The sequence below is a fragment of the Varanus komodoensis genome, unplaced genomic scaffold (genome assembly GCF_004798865.1).
Source record: "Varanus komodoensis strain SLA01 unplaced genomic scaffold, ASM479886v1 scaffold14_1, whole genome shotgun sequence".
In the NCBI taxonomy this organism is placed as follows: Eukaryota; Metazoa; Chordata; class Lepidosauria; order Squamata; family Varanidae; genus Varanus; species Varanus komodoensis.
Window position 1 is genome coordinate 20085255 of NW_025335438.1, and position 21910 is coordinate 20107164.

The 21910-nt window shown below is 40.6% G+C and overlaps 1 protein-coding gene across 7 annotated transcripts in view; it reads left to right on the forward strand.

Annotated features, from left to right (window-relative positions):
* Nucleotides 1-21910, forward strand: part of PRKDC (protein kinase, DNA-activated, catalytic subunit) — a 132047-nt gene that overhangs the window by 54330 nt on the left and 55807 nt on the right. For all 7 annotated transcript variants that reach the window (XR_006414094.1, XM_044424166.1, XM_044424167.1 and 4 more), the window contains 14 exons: nt 5875-5979; nt 6491-6658; nt 9355-9482; nt 10082-10289; nt 10429-10607; nt 11349-11517; nt 13141-13206; nt 14528-14600; nt 15457-15605; nt 15944-16081; nt 16869-16988; nt 18297-18440; nt 20733-20884; nt 21125-21256. Coding sequence is in view for 6 of the 7 variants with exons in the window: in XM_044424166.1 (XP_044280101.1) it covers nt 5875-5979; nt 6491-6658; nt 9355-9482; nt 10082-10289; nt 10429-10607; nt 11349-11517; nt 13141-13206; nt 14528-14600; nt 15457-15605; nt 15944-16081; nt 16869-16988; nt 18297-18440; nt 20733-20884; nt 21125-21256 (1931 nt within the window). In the remaining variant the exon portion in view is untranslated. The remainder of the gene's footprint in view (nt 1-5874; nt 5980-6490; nt 6659-9354; nt 9483-10081; nt 10290-10428; nt 10608-11348; nt 11518-13140; nt 13207-14527; nt 14601-15456; nt 15606-15943; nt 16082-16868; nt 16989-18296; nt 18441-20732; nt 20885-21124; nt 21257-21910) is intronic.

Below are 21910 nucleotides of genomic sequence, written 5' to 3' on the forward strand. Positions count from 1 at the left end.
GATCTATGCCTCCTCTGCCTCGGTGAGGGTCATAGAACCGATAAGTGCGGCCATTGCTTGGCCTTCACCAAGCAGGCCAGAAAAAATAGGGAGAATCGTCTCCGCAAGCTCCTCTGGGACCAGGCCCTGATGCAACCAGACCAGTTGGTCTTGAGGCCTGGCTCCTCTTCGACCGCGCCTCCTCAATGCCCTGCCTCTGCTGAGCCCTCGAAGCACCCTATCTCGGCCTCAGCCTCACCTCCACAGCGTCCTTCAGACGAAGGCACTACTCCAGTGGAGGCCCAGCGGCTACCTTCTCCCTCAGCTAAACAACGGGAGAAGCATAAGCACACTGGGTTGATAAGTCCTCCAGGCACAAAAATACTGAGGAAAGATAAGGCAGGCAAGCCAGCTCGTAAGGGCAAAAAACCTGATCACCCCAAACACCGGGGTTCGAATTTGTCAGGGTTCCTGGTACCGACCGCCGCTATGGTACCAACTCCCTCGGGACCGGCGCTTCAATCAGCAATGCAGGTGACTCCGCCAGGATCCCCCAGGCAAATTGTTCGGCCTGAGAGCATGTCTCCTCCACAACTGGAGGCGCTGCTTAGGGAGTCGATCTTAGATGGAGAGATCAGAGACTCCCCACTGAGGGAGCACTCTCCAATCCCGATGCCAGGGCCACCTGCAGAATCTCCATCACCACCTGGACGTCGAAGCCGTTCCACTGACCGTCAAGCCGAGGACTGGCCAATGCCTGGCTATGGTGGTTTCTCAGGTTGAGAATACCACCCGTTTGCCTACTACCCACAGGACCATCAGTCACCACCGGTCCCGAGGGAGGCACCGTCCACTTCGGGGCGTGCAGAGAGGAAGTGCCCAACGTCCCCGGAGACCTCCTCTTCCAGCGAGCTCTACTGCTATCAGGAAGACTCAGACAAGTCGGAAGTGGACTCCACGTCTCCCGATGTGGCCATTACCTCCCAGGGCCCTGGGTCTCTGGATGAGCCCCATGTTACCTTCGCGGAGCTCATCTCTCTCCTGGTTCGGTCACTGGAGATCGAGGCCCACCATCACCCCAGTCCCAGCACCGATAGATTTTACGACATCGTCCAGGGCAAGCAGTCTGCAGCCATAGCCTTGCCACTCATTACTACCCTCCATCAAGCGATGGTCCAGCCCTGGGACCAACCGGCTCAACCACTGGCTACGTCTCGTCGACACGAGGCCATGTACCGAGTTCGGGAGGAAGATATACCATTCCTGCTACGTCACCCAAAGCCAAACTCGGTGGTGGTTGAGTCCTCCCAGGGCAGGGAGTCGAGGGGTCACACCACCCCTTGTGATAAGGAAGGGAGGAAGATCGATATGCTTGCGTGCCGAGTCTATGTGGCCTCTGGACTCGGCCTACACATATCAAATTATGAAGCAATGCTGGTGCGTTACCAGTACTTCATAATGCAAAAGATGGAAAACGTCGCCTCCTCCCTTCCAGACCATCAAGCAGACCTGGCCAGAGTGTTCATAAAGGAGGCAATGCAAGTGGCAATACAACAACTTTCCACTGCAAGACATCACGTGGACACTGACTCTAGGGCCCTGGTCAGTGCCATTTCTCTTCAACGGCACGTGTGGCTAAGGAATTGTAATTTCCCTGAGGAAATGAAGAGGAGAATAGAAGAAATGCCGTTTGATGATATCGGTCTGTTTCATGCAAAGACCGACCATAAGCTCAAGTCGATCCACAAATCACGCATGACAGTGCGTCGCATGGAGCTTCCACAGCAGAAACGTAAATAGTCATGGTCCCGACCTTCCAGACGTCAACAGTACCACCCCTGCCAACAATATCAGCAAAGGCAGCAATGTAGAAGGCAGCAGCCGCAACAATGCTTCTCTCAGGGCCATCAGTGTTTCGATACTGAGAAGCATCCTCGTTGACAGTCCTGGCGGACCATTCCATCTCTCCAGTCCCCACCTTCCCCTCTCCCTTTGGAGGCCGGCTGCAAAGCCGACTCCCCATTTGGGAATCCATTACATCTGATAGGTGGGTGTTGTCCACCATTCAGCTTGGATATAGAATAGAATTCGACATCGTTCCTCCATTGAGCCTGATCCAATTTACACCTCGCTCTTCAGTACTATGCGATGAGGTCTATCAGCTACTTTGTAAAGGAGCGATTCGACAACTCTCTCGCTCTGAAGGACTGCACGGATTCTATTCCAGATATTTTACAGTCCTGAAATGGGACGGTGGTCTTCGTCCTATCCTGGACTTGCGAGATGTTAACAGGTACATCTAACCTAGAAAGTTTCAGATGACCACCTTACAAAATATCCTTCCGTTGCTGAGGAGAGAGGACTGGTTCGCCTCACTGGACTTGAAGGATGCATATTTCCATATCTCAATTCATCCTTCTCATAGACACTTTCTACGTTTCACTGTCGAATCTGATATATTCGAATTCAGTGTCCTGCCATTCGGTCTCGCCACGGCTCCGAGAGTCTGCACAAAGTGTATGGCTCCGGTGTGTGCATACCTGCGCCTTCAGGGTATACAAATATACCCATACTTGGATGATTGGTTGATTGTGTCCCAGACTAGAGACAGTCTCCTGTCAGCTGTACACGAAACTTGTGCTTTGCTTGACGATCTTGGACTTTGCATTAACCATGAGAAATTGTCCCTTATTCCTACGCAGGTCATCGATTTCATCAACTCTACTCTAGAGAGGGCATTTCTTCCTCCGAACCGTCGAGACACTCTTTGTGTGCATATCCTTCGGATTCGACAGGACAGGACTGTACAGGCCGTCACTATACAGAGACTTTTGGGGCACATCGCTGCTGCAGTTGCCATTGTACCGTATGCCAGACTCCAGCTTCGGCCTCTACAGTTGTTTTTCAACAAGTCGTTGCATCCGCAGCGGGACCCACCAAGCAAGTTAATTCGGAATCCGTTGTTGATCCTCCATACCATGGCATGGTGGACTGCTCTAGACAATCTGTCTATCGGCGTACCGTTCCAACCCCCCCAACCGACAGTGACATTGTACACCGATGCATCCCTCATCGGGTGGGGTGCGGCATGTGCAGGACTTCGGGTCCAATGGACTTGGAACCGACGGGAAGCGAAGAAGCATATCAACGTCGTCAAACTCTAGGCGATTTTCAATGCTCTCAAATCTTTTGAAACTGTGCTACAGCATCAAGTTGTCCAAATTGCTTCCGGCAACATCGCTGCTGTTTTTTACATCAACAAGCAGGGCGGGACAAGGTCACCTGTGCTGGCTCGACTATAGATGGAAATTTGGGATTGGTGTATCCCAAGGGACATACTGCTACTGGCGGTTCACCTTGCAGGGACTGACAACATAGAAGCAGATACTCTGAGCAGACCAATGTCTACGACCCACGAGTGGGAGTTAGACCGACAACTTTGCGAGCAACTCTTCCATCTATGGGGATGGAATAGACTTGTTCGCTACCCGAGAGAACAGGGTATGCAAACTGTTTTGTTCAAGACCGGATATCGGACCGGGATCAACAGGAGATGCCCTTATGATCCCTTAGAACATCATGACTTTCTACGCTTTTCCCCCAATTCCACTCTTGGTGAGGGTTGTACTGAAGATAGTTCAAGACAATGCTACGGGGATATTAATAACTCTGTGGTGGCCGAGGCAACCTTGGTTCACCAATCTCCTCGGTCTATCCAAAGGGGTATTTCTTCAGCTGCCAGTGATTCCTCATCTATTAACACAGCACAATGGAGCGATCCGACACCCGGACTTGACTTCTTTGAAGCTGACGGCTTGGCACATTCTTTAAGTCTAACTGCTGAATCGGTTCCGACTACATCTCGAACACTGGAAGATGCAGCTCAACAGACTGTACAACCGAACCCTTCCTTGGACCCGGTAGGAATCGCTCCGGGACCGACAGCCTTGCATCCGGATATCCAAGCGATTCTCAAATCTGCTCTAAGGCTGTCAACGCATTGATCTTATGCAGCAGAATAGAGAAGATTCTCATCTTTTGCTGAGTGCCATTGTTTTTCTCCGGGATTGGCCTCTATTGAGAACATTTTATCATTTCTTTTCGAATTGCACCATTTGGGACTTAAACTGTCATCTATAAAGGTTTACGCTGCTGCCATTTCACATTACCGTGGCAATGTACAGGGCTCATCTGTTTTCTCCCAACCTATGGTTCGGCGTTTTATTAAGGGACTGCAGAACCTTCACCCGTCCGTTCGTCCTGTTATGCCAACATGGAGCCTTTCCGTAGTACTCCAAGCACTTACAAGGTCCCCGTTTGAACCTTTGGCGGCTGTTGATCTACACCTAGTATCTTGGAAGACTGTTTTCCTTGAAGCTGTCACTTCAGCCCGAAGAGCTAGTGAAGTTTGTGCTCTTTGAATAGATCCACCGTATTTGAATTTTCATAAGGAAAAGGTCGTTCTTCGAATGAATTCAACGTTCCTACCTAAGGTGGCTACATTGTTTCATATAAATCAGGAGATTGTCTTACTTGCGTTCTTTCCATTGCCATCGAATCTGATTGAAAGATCTCTTCACACTCTTGATGTTCAACGCTGCTTGACCTTTTACAGATCTCACACAGAATCCTTCAGGAGTTCTAATAGACTCTTCGTTAAATATTCTGACCATGATAAGGGCTCTCCGATCACATCTCAGAGACTGTCTAAATGGATCATTCAGACTATAGTTTTAGCATATCAGTTAGCTAAGATGGACTTACCTTCGCTTCCAAGGGGTCATTCTACGCGAGCAGTAGCAACTTCATCGACCTTTGCAGCAGGAGTTTCAATCCAGGATATCTGCAGAGCTGTAGCCTGGGCTGCTCCATGCACTTTTGCCAAGCATTATTGGCTGGATGTGTGTGCCAGACAAGATTGTCCCTTTGGTAGAGCAGTTCTCTCCACTATTCTTCGTTGATGACACCTCCTTCCTCCGAGTCTGGTAAGCTTGCGAATCACCCATATGTGTGATGCACAGAGGCCATGACGAAGAAAAGCAGGTTGCTTACCTGTAACTGATGTTCTTTGAGTGGCCATCTGTGCATTCACACAACCCACCCGCCAACCCCGCTCGGTGTCCGTAGTGGAAATGTTCTTCATCTGTACCATACTTAAATATTTAGCATACCAATGATATTACTGTGATATCATCTTCAACCTCAAGGGGGCGAACGTTCGGTCTTCGAGACTGAGTAAAATGGTGAACACTCCGCTTTATTTATACTATGGAGGGGGAGGAGAGGGGAGTATTCCCGCCAAAAACCGTTAGCTTTCTAATCTTCCGGCCTAGGCACTGTGCAGGCGCAGCACCCATATGTTTGAATGCACAGAAGGCCACTCAAAGAACATCAGTTAAGCAACCTGCTTTTCCTGAATGGTTGGATCTCATTATTTTTTAATTTAACTTCACAGTTTTTATTTGGTCTTAGTAGAATATTAAATATATTATTTCAATGAAAATGCCTTCTAGTTTGAGGAGTTGTGCTGGAGTTTATTGCTGTTGCTTTTTTAATTTCCATTATCGAATGTGAACCACCATAAAAATAAGATTTTTTTCTGCAGCATTTTTAGCTTAAGATAAAGCTTCTAGAGTGCCTTACAAATATTACTAATGAGATATCCCTTGCCCTTGGGTTTGCAACCTGAAAGATACAAGCACTTGTTCTTAGTTTCTAGTTAGTGCATGTTCTGGCAGGGAAGATGAAACCAGTCTTCTGAAGCTGTTACCTCTGTGGCTGTTGTATGAGACCAGGTTGGTCTGCCCATCTGCTCTGCTGGACTATTTTAATATATTTGAATTAACAAACCAATACTGTGTGAAAGTTAAACATTAATTTATTTACTTTCTCCAGATTGATTCTTCGGTGTCATTTAATATAGATCATGAGGCATTTTCTGTTGTTTTTAATACCTACAAAAGTCTGCTGACTGACCAGAAGCTGGGTCTAAACCTCAAGGTAACTGAATTGTATATGAGCTTGTATTTTACTTTTTGAATTGTCAGCAAAGACCTTGTTGCACCCAGTAGCTAAGTTCTGATGTAAATCAAACTATGGTTTAGCCAGACATAAATACAGCTAGCCTCCTTACAGGTACGTGTGTTCCTCCTGCGTTACAGAGAGAGGTTCATTTTTATTTTTTGTTTGTTTGTTTTTGTTCTTAGTTAAACTGAGACTCCTGAAGTGGCTTGTTTAACCTGATGCCAGAATATGGTCATTATTTTCACAGTGACATTTCAAGCTCCTTTTTATTGACTTCCACAAGCACCAATTGTAATTAAGAGTCAGAAACTGTTTTCAAATTCCATGTTAATTCTAAAATATGCTTAGTGTTATCTTTGATATAGTCACCATGCCTAATTTGTCCTCATCAGGTTAATTTTTTCCATCAAAATACTTATGAAATAGTGACGATTTAAAATGTATGTGAGCATATAACAAAATGTTCTAAATTGCATGTGTATTTCAGAGTCAAGCAGTTATCATTCTTCCATTCTTCACTAACCTTGTTGGAGAAAGACTTGGCGACCTTAAAAATGCACTTGACCAACTTGTAGCATTCAATTTGCCTTTGAGATCAAATGAGTTTCCCAAAGGAACATTAAGATACAATAACTATGTGGACTGTATCAAAAGAGTAAGTGAAAAGATGATGGTATTTTAAACCATGTTGTCTGCTCTAAGCCCAAAGTCATGTTCTTGTGTGTTCTCCTCCCTCCCTCCCCCCGCGCTCACTCACTCACTCTCGCGCTCGCGCGCGCGCTCTCTCTCTCTCTCTCTCTCTCTCTCTCACACACACACACACAGAGCGAGCAAGCGAGAGCACATGGAAGTAAGGGTGGGGAACCATGCTATTTGAAGCCTGGCATGATAATCTGAATTGGGTCATTGTCTAACTTAAGAGGTAATGAGTTTGTTTGTAATAATAAATAATAAATAAGGAGGAAGGAGATCCAGTGACTGATATGAGGGAACAGGCACAGATGCTAAATGACTATTTTGCCTCTGTGTTCTCCCCAAAGCAGGACGGGGGATATCGGCATAGGAGATTAGATGAGGCCGGGGACTTAGGGGCACAGATTAGAGTCACCCCCCTTGAAGTCGAGGGGCTCCTCAGGGCACTGGACATTACAAAGGCACCAGGCCCTGACAGGTTACACCCGAGAGTACTTAGAGAGTTGGCAGGGGTTCTCTCACACCCGCTGGCCTCCATTTTTGAGGCCTCGTGGAGAACGGGTGAAGTTCCAGAGGACTGGAGGGTGGCATCAGTGGTCCCAATTTTCAAAAAGGTTAGTAGAAAGGACATGGGGAATTATAGACTGGTTATCCTTACGTCCATTGCAGGAAAAAAAATGGAAAGGCTCATAATAGAGATCTAGTGATGCTAGATCTCTCTCTGTTATGCTAGATGTCAGCAGTGTGATGCGGTGGTCAAGAGGGCGAACGCCACCCTTGGTTGCATAGCCAGAAGTGTGGCTTCTAGATCAAGAGAGGTATTACTACCACTCTACACAACTCTGGTGCGCCCGCAATTGGAGTATTGTGTTCAGGTTTGGGCCCCTCATTACAGAAAGGATATAGCCAGGTTGGAGTCAGTGCAGCGTAGGGCCACAAGGTTGGTGGCCGGTTTGCAGGGAATGCCGTATGAGGCGAGACTGAGGGAACTGGTTCTCTTCAGCCTGGAGAAGAGGAGACTCAGAGGGGATATGTTGGCAACATACAGGTATGTGAGGGGATGTCACATGGAGATTGGTAGAGACCTGTTCTCCCCTGCAGAGGAAGGCAGGACACGCTCCAAGGGAGCAAAGCTCAGGGAGCCATTTGGATGCCAGGAAGCACTTCCTGACAGTCAGGACTCTGAGGGTGTGGAATGGGCTTCCACGAGAGGTCGTTGAGGCCCCATCGGTGCGGGTGTTCAAGGATAGGCTGGACATGCACATGGTGGGCATGTCGTGAGCGGAGCCGGCTGGTGCCAGAGGTCAGACTAGATGGCCCGGGAGGCTCCTTCTGACTCACTCTGTTTCTATGTAATGCTTTACCTTTTATATTTGTGTGGGTTAATTGTTATATTTAATAGAACAAGGAATAACTATGAGCTGTGAACAATGAACAACCAATCAAGAGAACTCATAGTTAGATTGCAAACTGTGATTTGTTGAACCCATGGATTTTCATTTCAAGTGTCGCCAGAATTGTGAGTGGGTCATGGATTATTTTGCTGACTACAGAGATAGCAGACAAGAGGCAGCCACTCTGCGTATCAGTATTACAGTGCTGCAAATGCTAGGCAAGAAAGGAGTGAGTGAAAGGTGTGTGAACCAGAAAAAAACAGCCCATGGTTTGCTCAGTTGTTTTTCAGCCAAATTGGGGATTTACTTGGGATAAATTGACAACTTATGAGTTAACTAACCATGGGTTGTTACTTGTAAACTAGGTGATTTGGAAAACCCTGTTTTATAAAACATATCTTTCACAAAACAGAATTCTTCTACATAATTTTAAGAACACATCATATTTGGCTCATTCCCAGATAGAGTACAGTACTGAAATAATTCTCCTTTAATGCTCAATATTTTGTCTTTATGCAAATAGGCTATGGGGAAGCACTAAATGTTAACAGTTGGCCTGGGCTCATGAGGCTTCAGGATCTGCCAACTTCTTCCATTCCAGAAACACTGTTTTGGGCTAGGTTTTGGTTGCTATAAGCAAGTGCTTTCATGGTGCTAGTAGTCATTCTTCTATTGCAAAAGCATTATTGGAAACTGTCAGTGTTTCCCAAGTCAAGTAGGAAAACTGATCATCTTTATGCCTACTGGAATTAATTTATATTCACTTTCACGTTTATACATGGAAATATTCCTGTTCTGTTGTGGCTTTGGTTACTGAGAAATAACGGGTCGGTTTAAACAAACTCCTAAACTGGTAAATGTAGGAAAGTTGATAGGGAGATAGGCAGGATGGATACAGTGAGAATATTATATGAATGCTCAAATTTATATTTACTCATTCATCTTATCTCTTCGGGGAATCCAAGGCAGCATACATAATCCTTCATCACTCCCATTTTTTATCCTGCTGACAACTCCATGAGACTGAGTCAGTGACTTTTCCAAAATAATCTAGTGAGCTTCATTGTCCAAGTGGGAACCCAGAACCCTGATTGGCAAGATCTAATCCACCCTTCTTAGGCACTGCACTGACCCATGCGGAAGAAATCATAGTTTATCACCTAGGGACTCACTAAATATTCCAAAGAAGGTCTAGAATGAGTTTCAGTCTTACCATCTGTTGCATTTCTTCTAAAAATTCAACACAACCCCTTTCTCCCTCCAGTTTCTAGATGCACTGGAACTATCCCAGAGTCCTATGCTGTTACAACTGATGACTGAAGTTCTTTGCAGAGACCAGAGACACATAATGGAGGAATTATTTGAAATTAGCTTTAAAAGAATTGCCCAAAGGTAATCCTGGTCAGTTGTTCTTTAAATTAAAAATGAAGCAGATTTCCTCCAGTTTTTACTGTATAAATGGTTCTTCAATTTAAATGACAAGAGTTGGGTAGCTTTAGAGTACAGGGTACATATTAAGCTTTTTAATTATTATCTTGCATTATTATCAAAAGATACTCATATTAGAAAAGTCAGGATGAATCCTGATGCCTCTCACTACATGGTGGTGATGTGGAGTATTGTTGGGGAAACTTTTAATTCCATATTCCTCTGTACATTCCATATGTACTGAAGTCAGACCTATTCAAGCAGCCTGTGGGAGCACTGGGTTCATAAAGTTTTCTCTGTCGGTGCCTGTGTGGCTGAACTGTGTATAAATTCATTTCACTGTGTATAAATTCATTTCCCATATGTCATTACAGGACATATGGGGTCAAAAGTTCTTTTGAGTTTTCCTTAAATATATCCTGCCAGGCACCGATTCTGCCTATTTCAGAATAGTGTCATAAATAAATCCTAATTAAGAAAGTTTTGTTGAAAGAGAATTAGGGTTGACTTTAAAGTGAAATTTGGTTGAAAGTTTTGATCTTTAAATTTCTCACTGTGTCTAGGGGTGGCTGCGACAAACAAGTAGTGTTGCTGGGCACTGTGTATAAAATGTTCCAGTGTGAAACCCTTCTCTCAAATGCAGCCTGCCAAGCCTATGTGGATCGCTCTCTTCTTGTACTCTTGCTTCACTGCAGCTTGGATGCACTGAAAGAATTTTTAAGTAACATTATTGTGGAGGCTATGGATATGTTAAAATCCAGGTTTATAAAGGTAAAGGCTGAGCTATATCTTGTGAAATGTATTTATTTTAAATAACTGAACTATTATATGTGTTTCTGTTAAAGAAACGGTTTGTTTGAGGTTTTTTGCTAATCCATCACCTAGAGACTATGTCTATATATTTTTTCAGTCAAATGAAACCACTTTTGAAATGCAACTCACCAGGAAAATGTGTTACTACAAGGTTTTGAAAGTTACATATTCACGTCTTTCCAAACAAGATGTATACTCCAAGGACTCTAGAATTAACCAAGCTTTTCAGGGCTCTACTTGTGTAGAAGGAAATGAACTTACTAAGATTCTAATAAAGTAAGTATTTATTTTTCCTTCTTTTAAACTAATAATGACATTGTTTAACTTTATTTTTGTAGCCAATAAAATTATAATTGAAGACCAGATTCAGAATGCAAGTTTTTCAGTCAACACAGATTTTTTTCAGGCTTGGCTGTTCAAGATAATTTTTTAATGGGTAGTAGATGTTTGAGAGCATGACATTAAGATCTTGTGTGAAGATTGTTTCAATGCCCAATCCTATACATATTTACTTAGAAATAAGGTGCACTGTGTTTAATGGTGCTTGCTCCCTAGTTAGAGTTTAGGATTGAAGTAATAATCTCAGGATCTTATGGAATGACGTAAAAATCTCTGGGGTTTATACTCCTGTCTTTAAGAAGAGTGGCATTGTTTGCTTTCGCCCTTAATTTTTCCTGAATGTTCAGCTTGAGCTAGAATGTTTTCTTACTACTTGTTCTGACCTACCAAATATCCTGTAGGAATCTGACAGAGAAATATTTCCACTAAAGTTGAGTATTTTGTGTCTTGATTTTTGAGCTATTAAAGCTACTTTGAAAATACTAGCCAAATAATTAAGGTTTACTGCTATTGCTGCAACTCGTCATAATAAGATTCCAGTTAATCTTTAAATAGCAAGTTCTAAATGTCAACTAAAGACTATGTCACAACTTTAGCTCTGTATTTACTAGCGTATATTATGACATCTTTTGACTTCCTTTAAAATTGCTTTTGGCTTTTTAACTATTCTGTTTCAAGGTCCTGCTATGATGCCTTTTCAGAAAACATGTCAGGTGAAACTCAGCTATTGGAAAAGAGGAGACAGTATCATTGTGCTGCATATAATTGTGCCATTGCTGTTGTTAGCTGTGTGTTCAATGAAAGTAAATTCTACCAAGGCTTTCTTTTCACAGAAAAACCAGAAAAGGTATGTATTTAATGAAAATATCATCTGTGAGATGAGTTAACAATTACCCTGAAACCATTTTTTTAAAGAAAGGGTCTTGGCTGGTCTATCCACCAAATAAGAATCTCAGGTTCCTTGAAATTTTTAGGTGCCTCTGTGCTTAACTAGGTCACTTAATTCAGAACAGTATCTGTTCTAGGGAATTTGGACAAATTAAGAGTTTCTAGTGATTTCAATTTAGATTGGAAGCGGATTGGTTCGTGGGGTTCCCGAGAAGTCTTCCATCCAGGCACTAACCGGACCAAAATCTGTATTATATACCCTCAGACCATGTCCTGGGATGGGTCACACTGATCCCCTTATTCTTTCTGGAAGAAATGCCATTTAGAATAGCAAACATGTGAGTCTTAAGCGTATTATGTAACCATTCAAAATAGTCAGCATAAATGGATAGCAAACTGAAGTATGAAATTGCGTACTGGTGCTCGGTACCTATTCAAATGCATATTATTGGATTTGTCTGTATGTTAACTGGCATGTGTCTGTGGGCTGCATGTGGTCTTCGGAGGCCTGTATGGCATGTTGTAGATGCTCACGTTCCCACCATCTTCTTGAATTGTGGACCCCCCACACTGCTATGATTGTGCAAGGAAAGAGGATAACTGGGAATGACTCCTCACCTGTACTTTTCTCTACCACAATTGAGTTCCTGAAAACCTGGCAAACAGCAGCTTTCTGGGATGTTGGCAACACAATTATGCTGGGAAAGAGGGAGGATGAGAAGAGTCATCCCTGTGTGCTCTTTTGTCCATTACCATCTTCATTAGGATCACTGAGAAGGGTGTATGCCACACAAGATTAGAACCTTTTTCCTAGTCCCCCAGTGATTTTTAGCAAGTTTCTTTGCTGCTGATAACCTCTTTCCAACACACACCAATTGGTAATACTTTGTGTATTAGTGAGTGGGTGTCTGTGGTTTGTCTATATGTTATATTTCCACCTCCCATCCTTGCCCATTTGTGATTGCTCAGGCTGTTACATGAGGGTGAAGGCCTTCCGTGTGGTAGGTGGAGGAGTTTCTTCTGACCAAATTACATTGTTTCCAGCATTATGCTGAGTGGAAGATTAACATATTCCACTTCTAGGACTTAAGGGTATCACCTGTGAGCATATGTCACTGAGGGATATTTGATTCCCATGTTTGTTTATTTTTCTGTTTATATCCTGCCTTTTTCCTACAAAGGGCTCAAGGCAGCTTACATCATTCTCCTCCATCTTATCCCCACAACAACAACCTTGTGAGGTAGGTTGGGCTGATAGACTGTGACTGGCCCAAAGTCACCCAGTTGGCTCCATGGCTGAGCGGGGACTAGAACCCAGATCGTCTGAGTCCCAGTCCCATGCTCTTAACCACTACACCACACTGGCTGTCTATAGAGCTATGTTGAGAGCTATAGAATTTAGAGTTCAGTAACATCCACTAGTTATAGTTATAAGATTTATATTGACTTTTTTCATGAGGGCAGCTCCTCGAAAATTATTCTTGTAACTGATCGTTAACCAAAACTGTATGTGATAACTTTTAGTAAAAATGTGTAACACAGTGAACCAATTCAGACTTACATGTCTTCTTTCATTCCACAGAATTTACTTATTTTTGAAAACTTGTTGGACTTGAAACACTGTTACTCATTTCCCATTGAGATTGAGGTAGGGGGACATTATTTTTTACTAAAAATGCCAATCATTTTTATCCTACATAATTATAACCTGAGCTTAATGAAAGCAACACAAATACTACAGTGTAACAAATAAGCTTAACTGCTCTTTAATCAGAAAATATTTTTATGCCATAAACATTCTAGACCAAGCTAAGATGGGTGGCCAGGTCACAGAAAAGAGATACAAGATATTCTAGATTTTAATCCAAATCCCTGCAGTGGGTCCAATTTGGCTAATCAAGCCTTAGGGATGGTGGTGAACCCCAAGATTGTTTGACTCAGTCATTACGCCTATGTACTTTGCTGCTGTAGTCATGGAGAAAGGCTCAAAAGGTAACACCACACATTTTGGGAAATACTTTTCACTGATAGTGATGAACAAATGGTTTTGATTTATGATAGCTGATATACACACATTTCCAGACAGCGTTTATGAACAAACTGAGACCTGCCAGTATTTTCATAGTGTGTCCAATAGCTAACCTGTTGAAATGGTTCTTTCTGTGAGATGTATTGAGAATGCAACAAACAAAATAGGTCACTGGATGATCAGAGAAGACAAGGTTTGGAAGATCGATCGTATTCAGCACCTCCAGGGCAGGAGGTTCAGAATTATTCTCTTTAGCAATCAGAATGACCAGTGTAACTTTCATATTAATCACCTCGTATTGGCTGTAGAGGACATGTGTGTCTAGGCTCATGAACATTCGAACAAATTCCTGCAGAAAAATAACAGCTTAGCTAGTTTAAATTAATATGTGAAATTCTATACTACCAGTTCCCTCTGCATTTTGATCCATGTTATCCCCTAGGGTTATCAGGTCTGAATGTAGAAAGTACATATTATAATCCTTCAAATAAAAAAAAGTCCAAGAAATAACAGTGGTGGACAATAGAAGAGCAATTTTACAGAGAAGGGACAGGAAGGAAGGATTGCTTAAATAAAAAATAACCAAAATATGGGATGGTGGTATTTGTGTTACATACAGAAAGGAAAGTAATAACACGATTTTTATAATAACTGAAAGAAATGAGTTGCTCAAGGCAGTTCCGATGTTTCCATCTGACTGACCGGGAAGAACAGAATGGCCATGCTTTGGGGAGTTCCTCTGGATAGTCAAAGGTTGTGAATTGCCAGTGGGCTCTGCTTTTCCTTTGCAGCCAAGTTACCCATGTCTGTTCTGTATTTTATGTGTTTTAATTCCAGATTTAAAATTCTGGATTTGGAAAAGTTATATGTATTTTTATAAGATGCTATATTAAACTGCAAACAGATTGTGTTTCCTTTGAAAATATTTTGTATATTCTAGGTTCCTCTAGAAAGAAAGAAGCAGTATATTGCTATCAGGAAAGAAGCCAAAGAAGCAACAAATGGGGATTCAGGTATAGTTATTTCTCATTAGGAAAGAGATTATCATCTGTATGTTTAAATTAAGAAAAGGGAGTAAAGGGTCAAATGACTTAATACAATACAGTTTTAGACAGGATTTAATGCTATTCAATTATGGTCAAAGTAGAATTTGAAGCAGAACTTATTGGAAGCAAGAGGACTGGCATTGTGTAGGTGTTCTAGATGGGAGTTCCAGGCATATGGAATGGATAAATTCATTTATAATTGAACAAAAACATTAAATACAAATGTAGCTAGGGTGGAAAATGTACATTGCAAAACAAATGTTTTGACTGTAAACACTTTCTTTAATTATTAAAATACAATTCTACATTTTAGATACTCTAAGGCATCCCTTAAGCACATTTGTTGTGTTTAATTTCCATTAAAAATCAAAGAGGCAGGAATTGATAGCTAATTTATTTTGTTTTAAGCAGGTCATATGTGTGACTAAATGTAGTTGGATCAGGGGCTTAATTTTTGGCATTTCTAAATATAGATAGTCTCAGAAATACACATTTGAAAATATGAATGTATATATTTTCAGACTTAGATTTTAAAGAGCTCTGTATTGTCCTTAATGTAAAATATTTCTTTGCTGCTTTTCATGTCAGAAGCTCTTCGTTCCATACATGAATGGAACTTTCTTAAGTGAGGGATCGTCCTCCATTTATGCAAACAAATATGCATGTGTGCTAAATGGCAAAAATCCTGTTCATGAAACTGATTATAGTTAATGCTGCTGAATGGACACACATCTGAATAGTGATTCTAACATTTTATTACATAACCAGCTTTTCAGTTCTCAATTTTCTCTTAGTATAACCAGACTATGTATTTTTGTTTTAGCTGAACCACACTATTTAGCCTCAGCATCATACATGGCAGATAGCAGTTTGAGTGAAGAAATGAGTCAGTTTGATTTCTCAACTGGAATACAGAATTTTTCATATAACTCACAGGTTGCTGCTGCCTCTGGTTCTCATCTCAAGGGAAAGGTAACTTGAGCTGTATATTAGGTGTGGAAACTAAGTGTGTGTGTCTACTCAAAATATTTCCTTGTTTGTATAAGCTTCAGATTTGGAGGAAAAAACTGTACTCATGTAGCAAGTTTCAGAGAGCAAGAGACTGGAGCAGTCCATTCCTTTCTACACCCTGTCACCTCTTACTGAGGTGTAAATCAGAAGAAATGTGATTCTTACAGTATTTGCATTCTATTTGTGCACAGAAGAAAAAATTGTTCTGCAAAGTGGGGCAGAGTCACAATGAGGGCTGTCAGTTAAGGATAAGTTAAGTGTGGAGCCCTTGGAAACAATTGTTGTTTTTGTTGAAAAAGGAGCCCTCTGAGTCTACAGTTCCAGATGCTATTATGGAATTGGAAATGGATGAACTCAACCAGCATGAATGTATGGCCTCTATGACAACCCTGCTCAAACACATGCACAGAAATAACATCACACCCACAGTAGAAAAAGTGAGTATTGCCTTGTTGTTACTATACATAGCTTCCTAGATTTTTCAAGACAGATTATCAGCGTTTCACAAGTAAGTGCACTGAAAATTTAGTACATCTAAAGGGTGAAAAAGAATTCTGTCTTATGAAGACTTCAAGATTGTTTGTAACTTATGTATTTGCAATAGTCTGTATTCTGTAAGTTCTTAAATCTACCTGTGGCTTGAGTCAAATCATATGAATATAGCCAAGAATGTAAAAGGGTGGCTTAGTAGAAGTGTTAAATCTAAAAGATCCTGTTGGTTTTCCAACTGTTCGTTTTCATACAAGAAGGCTTGATTTTGGCTTAAGCAGCATAGTCATATTTATACATATTTATACATGTTTCTACATGTTTCTACATGTCTAGAAGTAATCTCACATTCTGAATTTTGTCAAAAGCTGCTGTCTCCCAGAATAATTACTGGGAGACTCCACTGACAATAATATAGGAAGAGTTACTGCCTCACTTCCTAAATTGCTCATTTATAAATGATACATATTTCTCCTAAATGCATGTAAATTATCATTTATGCAGTATTTTAATTGGATGATTTGCTGTTTAGAACTTTATGATCTAAATGTTTGGAAGATCTCATACAATGCTGATAAATATGTGGTCAAATTAATCTGGACTGAAACCTTATTTTTAAAATGTTAGCAAAAAATTGTTTACTTAGTCTTCTGAACTGCAACCGCAAAGTAAAATCTGTGTTGTTTAGTTATCACCAGTATTTATATATATTATTATTATTTTTTGGGTATTCAGGGAACAGATTCACCAGATCTTCCTCCATGGATGAAATTTCTGCACATCAAACTGGGGAATCCACGTGTGCCGCTAAATATTCGCCTGTTCATAGCAAAACTCATTGTGAATACAGAAGAAGTGAGTCATTCTCAATAACAGTGCAAACACACTGTCATAAATGGGTTTTGTAAATGTACAGCTTTGTTGTACAGGAGTATCAGTGCTAGCATAACTTCTTTTCTTCCTAGCTTTTGTAATAATGGCATTTATTCATAAACAATTTGATTATCAGTATATTTAAGAAAAGCATTAAAATGCTACTAAAATGAAAAGAAAGTAGTGAGATGGGAATGCCCAACCATTATCTGTGTTTGTACGTGCATGCATAATTGTGCATTCTCTCTGGATTCTTTCTCACTTTACGTCTGTCTGTCTGTCTGTCTGTCTGTCTGTCTGTCTGTCTTTCTTTCTTTCTTTCTTTCTTTCTTTCTTTCTTTCTTTCTTTCTGTGGCTTGTCTGTCTTGTCTGTCTGTCTGTCTCTGCTCACCCATTTTTTCCTTTCCCTTTTTCTGGCTTCCCTTCTTCCTTCTCTCTTTGGCTCTTTCTTTCTGTCTCTGACCCCAGTCTTCCCACTCCTAACAAGTGAGTAGAACAATTTTTCAATTCATTTGCATGGAGTGAGAAACAGCCCTCCCTTCTGAAAATCATTTGGGATGGATGAAGGTAGCCTCCCACAAAGATGTTGGTGGGCTCAAGAGGCCTTGCTTGGCAGTGGACTTTGCCTCCTCCAATCAATTTTGGTAGAGATGACTCTGCCCCCCTTCCTCTATTTAAGCTAATTTAAGCTATCGGTCCATTCACATGAATAGGGAAAAGAAAAGCTCCTCTGCTGAAAATCCGCTGGAGGAGGGGGAACAGAGCTCAACACCCACCACAAACTTTGTCCACCTACTCCTTGTCCAGCTGTTTTCCAGCAACAAGGACCCCCTATTAAAGTGAACTGTAGAATCACTCAATTTACTTGCACACAGGAAAAATAGCATAGCAGGCACCTAAGAAAAACTGTTGTGTTATATGATGACTTTTATAACGGGTGGTTTTGAAACTGGCAAGTGAATAAAATTTTATCAACACATCTTGGATACATCCATGTCTAGCTTCCTGTGTAAGGTGGCACTATTATCCATGACCTTTAATTAGGGTGTACTAGTAGAAGTATTTGAGGACAGTATCTGACTGATATATCTTACACATTCGATGTGTAAATATAGACAAGCTTTTCAAATGTTACCATTATTTAATGTTCCTGCCTAGATATCACAAGATTCATTGACAAGGCATCAGGCATTTTCTCATTGATAAACATTGTAGGAATGCATTTAATTTGGTTAGAGGTTTCCAGAATGGTGACCCCTGTACACATGACTTCTAATTTTTCTTCTCTAGGTTTTCCAACCTTATGCAAAGTGGTGGTTAGGCCCCTTACTGCAACTTGTTGTTTCTGGTGATAATGGAGGAGAAGGGATTCATTACATGGTGGTAGAGATAGTGGTCACCCTACTTTCCTGGACTAGCATTGCTACACCCAAAGTAAGGAAACAGGAATCTGTTGGTAACAATAATTTGATGCAAGATTTTGTATTTGTATTGGACATTAATGAAGACAGATATTTTTAGGAAGAGTTAAATTTGTCAGTTCTTCAGAAGAATCACCACTGGTAATTCATGTATAATAACTTTTAGAGTACCACTTGATTGTTGGTGCTTTTCTACTCCTCAAACATTAATCAGTACAATCAGTGGGCTTTCCAATTGTTTACGATATTGTGAAATTTAAAATGTGTGCATGGTTCATTAGATATTCAGAGAAAATATGGAATTATATTTGCTGCTCTCTCACACATACACCCCTTATTTATGCTGGATTTAGAATATCTTGGTGCTGTTAATATGAGATCTGATTATGTTAATACCTTTACATGGTTGAGACTCAAGTTTACTTTAAGCTCTTTAGAAACTGTATTTTGAAACAAAAATAAAAACTCTTGTTGGAAGTGAAATATTCACTCTGAGAAAATGATTTTTTCTCTATTGAAGCCTCAGTCTTAAGACAGAGTCAGTATGACAAAAATAGACTTAATTTTATTAACAGGAGATCAGTTTTAAAAGGTTATTGTTCAATTTGAATTGGTTAGTATCTCTTACCAGGAAGTTATAGCTAACGTTATCTTACAGCTAGCTTTCCCCTTTTCCTCTTTTCTTAATTTGGAAGGGTCTGCTATATATTTATCATGTCCAGCTAGGCCTACCTAAATGGATGTTATCTGTCAAGGCTGTAATTTGTTGCACATGTTGTTGGAACTCAGTTTGTTACTGTGTGCAGGACTGCACACTAACTTTGTACTATTATTTTAATTTACTTGAACCTTAAAGGCATAGATATTGTTGAAATCCATTAGAGGACTGCATTCATGGTCCATATCCTATTATGGACCAGCAACTAGTTTGACTACAGAAAGCAAAGTATGAGTAAATGGTACATTCTTTCAATGAAGGGATGTAAACAGTGGAGTATCAAAGGGAACTGAATTGAAAGTAGTGCTTTTTAACTTGTTCATAAATTATATATTAGTGACAATTTTTTTTTTAGATGGCAAAAACAAAAAGTGATTGCAAGGACTTCTGGAAGGTTCTCTCTAAACTGGGAGAGCTGTCAAAAGAAAGTTCTTGTGAAATGGAGGTGGAATGTAGATCTTTCCTTTCAAAAGTATGAAGAGAGGGAAGTGTGGAAAATGTGGAAGGAACTGAGAACATTCAGGGCATTACTGAATGTTAAAGGATCAACATCCCAAAATGAGAGCTACACTTCAGTGTAGCTTCAAACTCTGTAAATGGGGTTGGTTTTCCAGGTTTGGTTGACTGTGGATTCAGCAACCCCTACAGCAAGCCATCAGTAGTCAGGGTGGCTGGTTGCCTAAAAGCACTTCTCTGTGGAAGGCTACTTACCTAGGATGGTTAAGGTGTCATGCACATCCTGTCTGTATCTACTTGTCATGATGGTTATATATTACCTTCAGTATCCACGGCTTTTGTATACCAGTTATTGTGGGACATAAGCAGAAAGGTGCTGTTGCATTTATGTCATTTTTTGGAGCTTCCCACACACAACCTCGATTGTGTCATGTTTGAACTGAATGCTGTACTAGATAGGCCATTAGTGCAACCCATCAGGGTGATTGTTCAGTTCTTACAACACTGTTGCCTTTTTTCCCTTAAAGATTTTTGTTCTTCTAGACCCAGCCTTGGAAAAACTAGGAAATGCATTAAGTTGACCCTTCCTTTTTTTCTATGATTTCCTTGTTCTACTCCATGGAACAAGAAATAGGTTCACCAAGCAGTGTGTTTGTCTATGTTTGTCCCAGAATAATTTTTATTTTGATTTATGATGCAGTTTGAGAGTGAGCCCTTCATAGGATTCATTTTACAGCATGAGGGAAGGTTTCTCATGATGTTAATGCATTGTTCAGATGTGAAGTTGACTTACTTAGAAAAAATGTGAATTTAACTGGAAAAATTGGCTAGGTTGAACTTTGCCTATTTATCGTAAATTTACTTTGAGCTCATTTTTTCAGGAGAAATGGGAACTGTATCACCACAACTGGTTAATATGTGTTTGATGCGAGTATACTATTAAGTGTACCTAACAATTTTGTAATTTCTGCAAGTGATTTAGTCATGTCAGTTACCTGAACTATGCCAGTTATACTTTGAGTGCTGAATAATAGAGAGAAAATGTGAATAATAGAGAGAAAGTGTCATATGTATATGTAATCTATCAAGAAGTTCTTGTGTATATGTTGCTTTTGGATTCCTTCATTCTAGGGAAATATGAAGGATCAGGTCCTAGCTAACAGATTGCTCGAGTTCTTAATGAAGAATGCATTCCATCAGAAAAGAGCTGTGTTCAGACATAACCTAGAAATTATCAAGACAGTAGTAGAGTGCTGGAAGGACTGTCTCAGCATACCTTACAGGTAATAAATCTCAGTAAAGATAACAGTTTCACTATATAACTAGAGTTAATATTGAACTATGTCAAAGTTTATAGTTTGTGATCATAGAAGTAATCAAGTTGTTTGAAGGTTTGCTTTTCAAAGATAGTGGTAGCATTTGCAGATAGGTGAACTTGACTACTTCAGTTTTTTCTCAAGGTTTGCCAGTCTGTATGCTTCTATTTTTGATGCTATCCTTTTTGTTTGTTTGTTTTACTATAGGATCATATTTGAACAATTTTCTGGTGGAGATTTCAATACAAAAGACAACTCCGTGGGAATTCAGTTACTAGGAATTATTCTTGCTAATAACTTGCCTCCCTATGATGCAAAGTGTGAAATAGATAATCTGAGGTAACAAAAGTCATGTTCTCAAAATAAGTTTGTATTAAAAGTATATTGAACATAAAGAATATAACCAAAAGAAATGGAGATTGGAAACACTTGCATCTTAGATCAGAAGTGTAGTAATCTTCAGCAAAATGTATTCACAGAAAGCATGGCTCTGTCGCTTGCTTTTGAGAAGTAAATGGGCAAAATACTTTTAGGGACCACCAGTGACAGTTCTTCTGTCAGTTGGTTTCTATATCATTTTTATACTATATCATATAGTATTCTCTCCACAAAAGGTGTGTCTTTGATGTGAATTACTTCAGAGCAGATTTCCCCAGCATAACACCTTCTGATGCACCCCTTTGACTCCCTAAAATTTCAGCAGAAAATTTTATCTCTAATTTGAATCTGGATGTTAGTCATTCTGTATCAAAATGACAGTGGGACATTTCACATCAGCTTAGATCACATGATGCACCTGTGGCAGAGAAATTATGCAAAAGTTTTGCTCAGGTGGTTGTTTTAATTATTTTGAGGGCTGATATTCATATATTACTAGAGGTATTCAACCCTTTAAGTAGTTTATACTCTATGAATGCATGTTAAAATCCGAACAGGAAAATGTAGACATACAATGCTATATTAAAATTGGATTGTCTATGCAGAGAGGCAGAA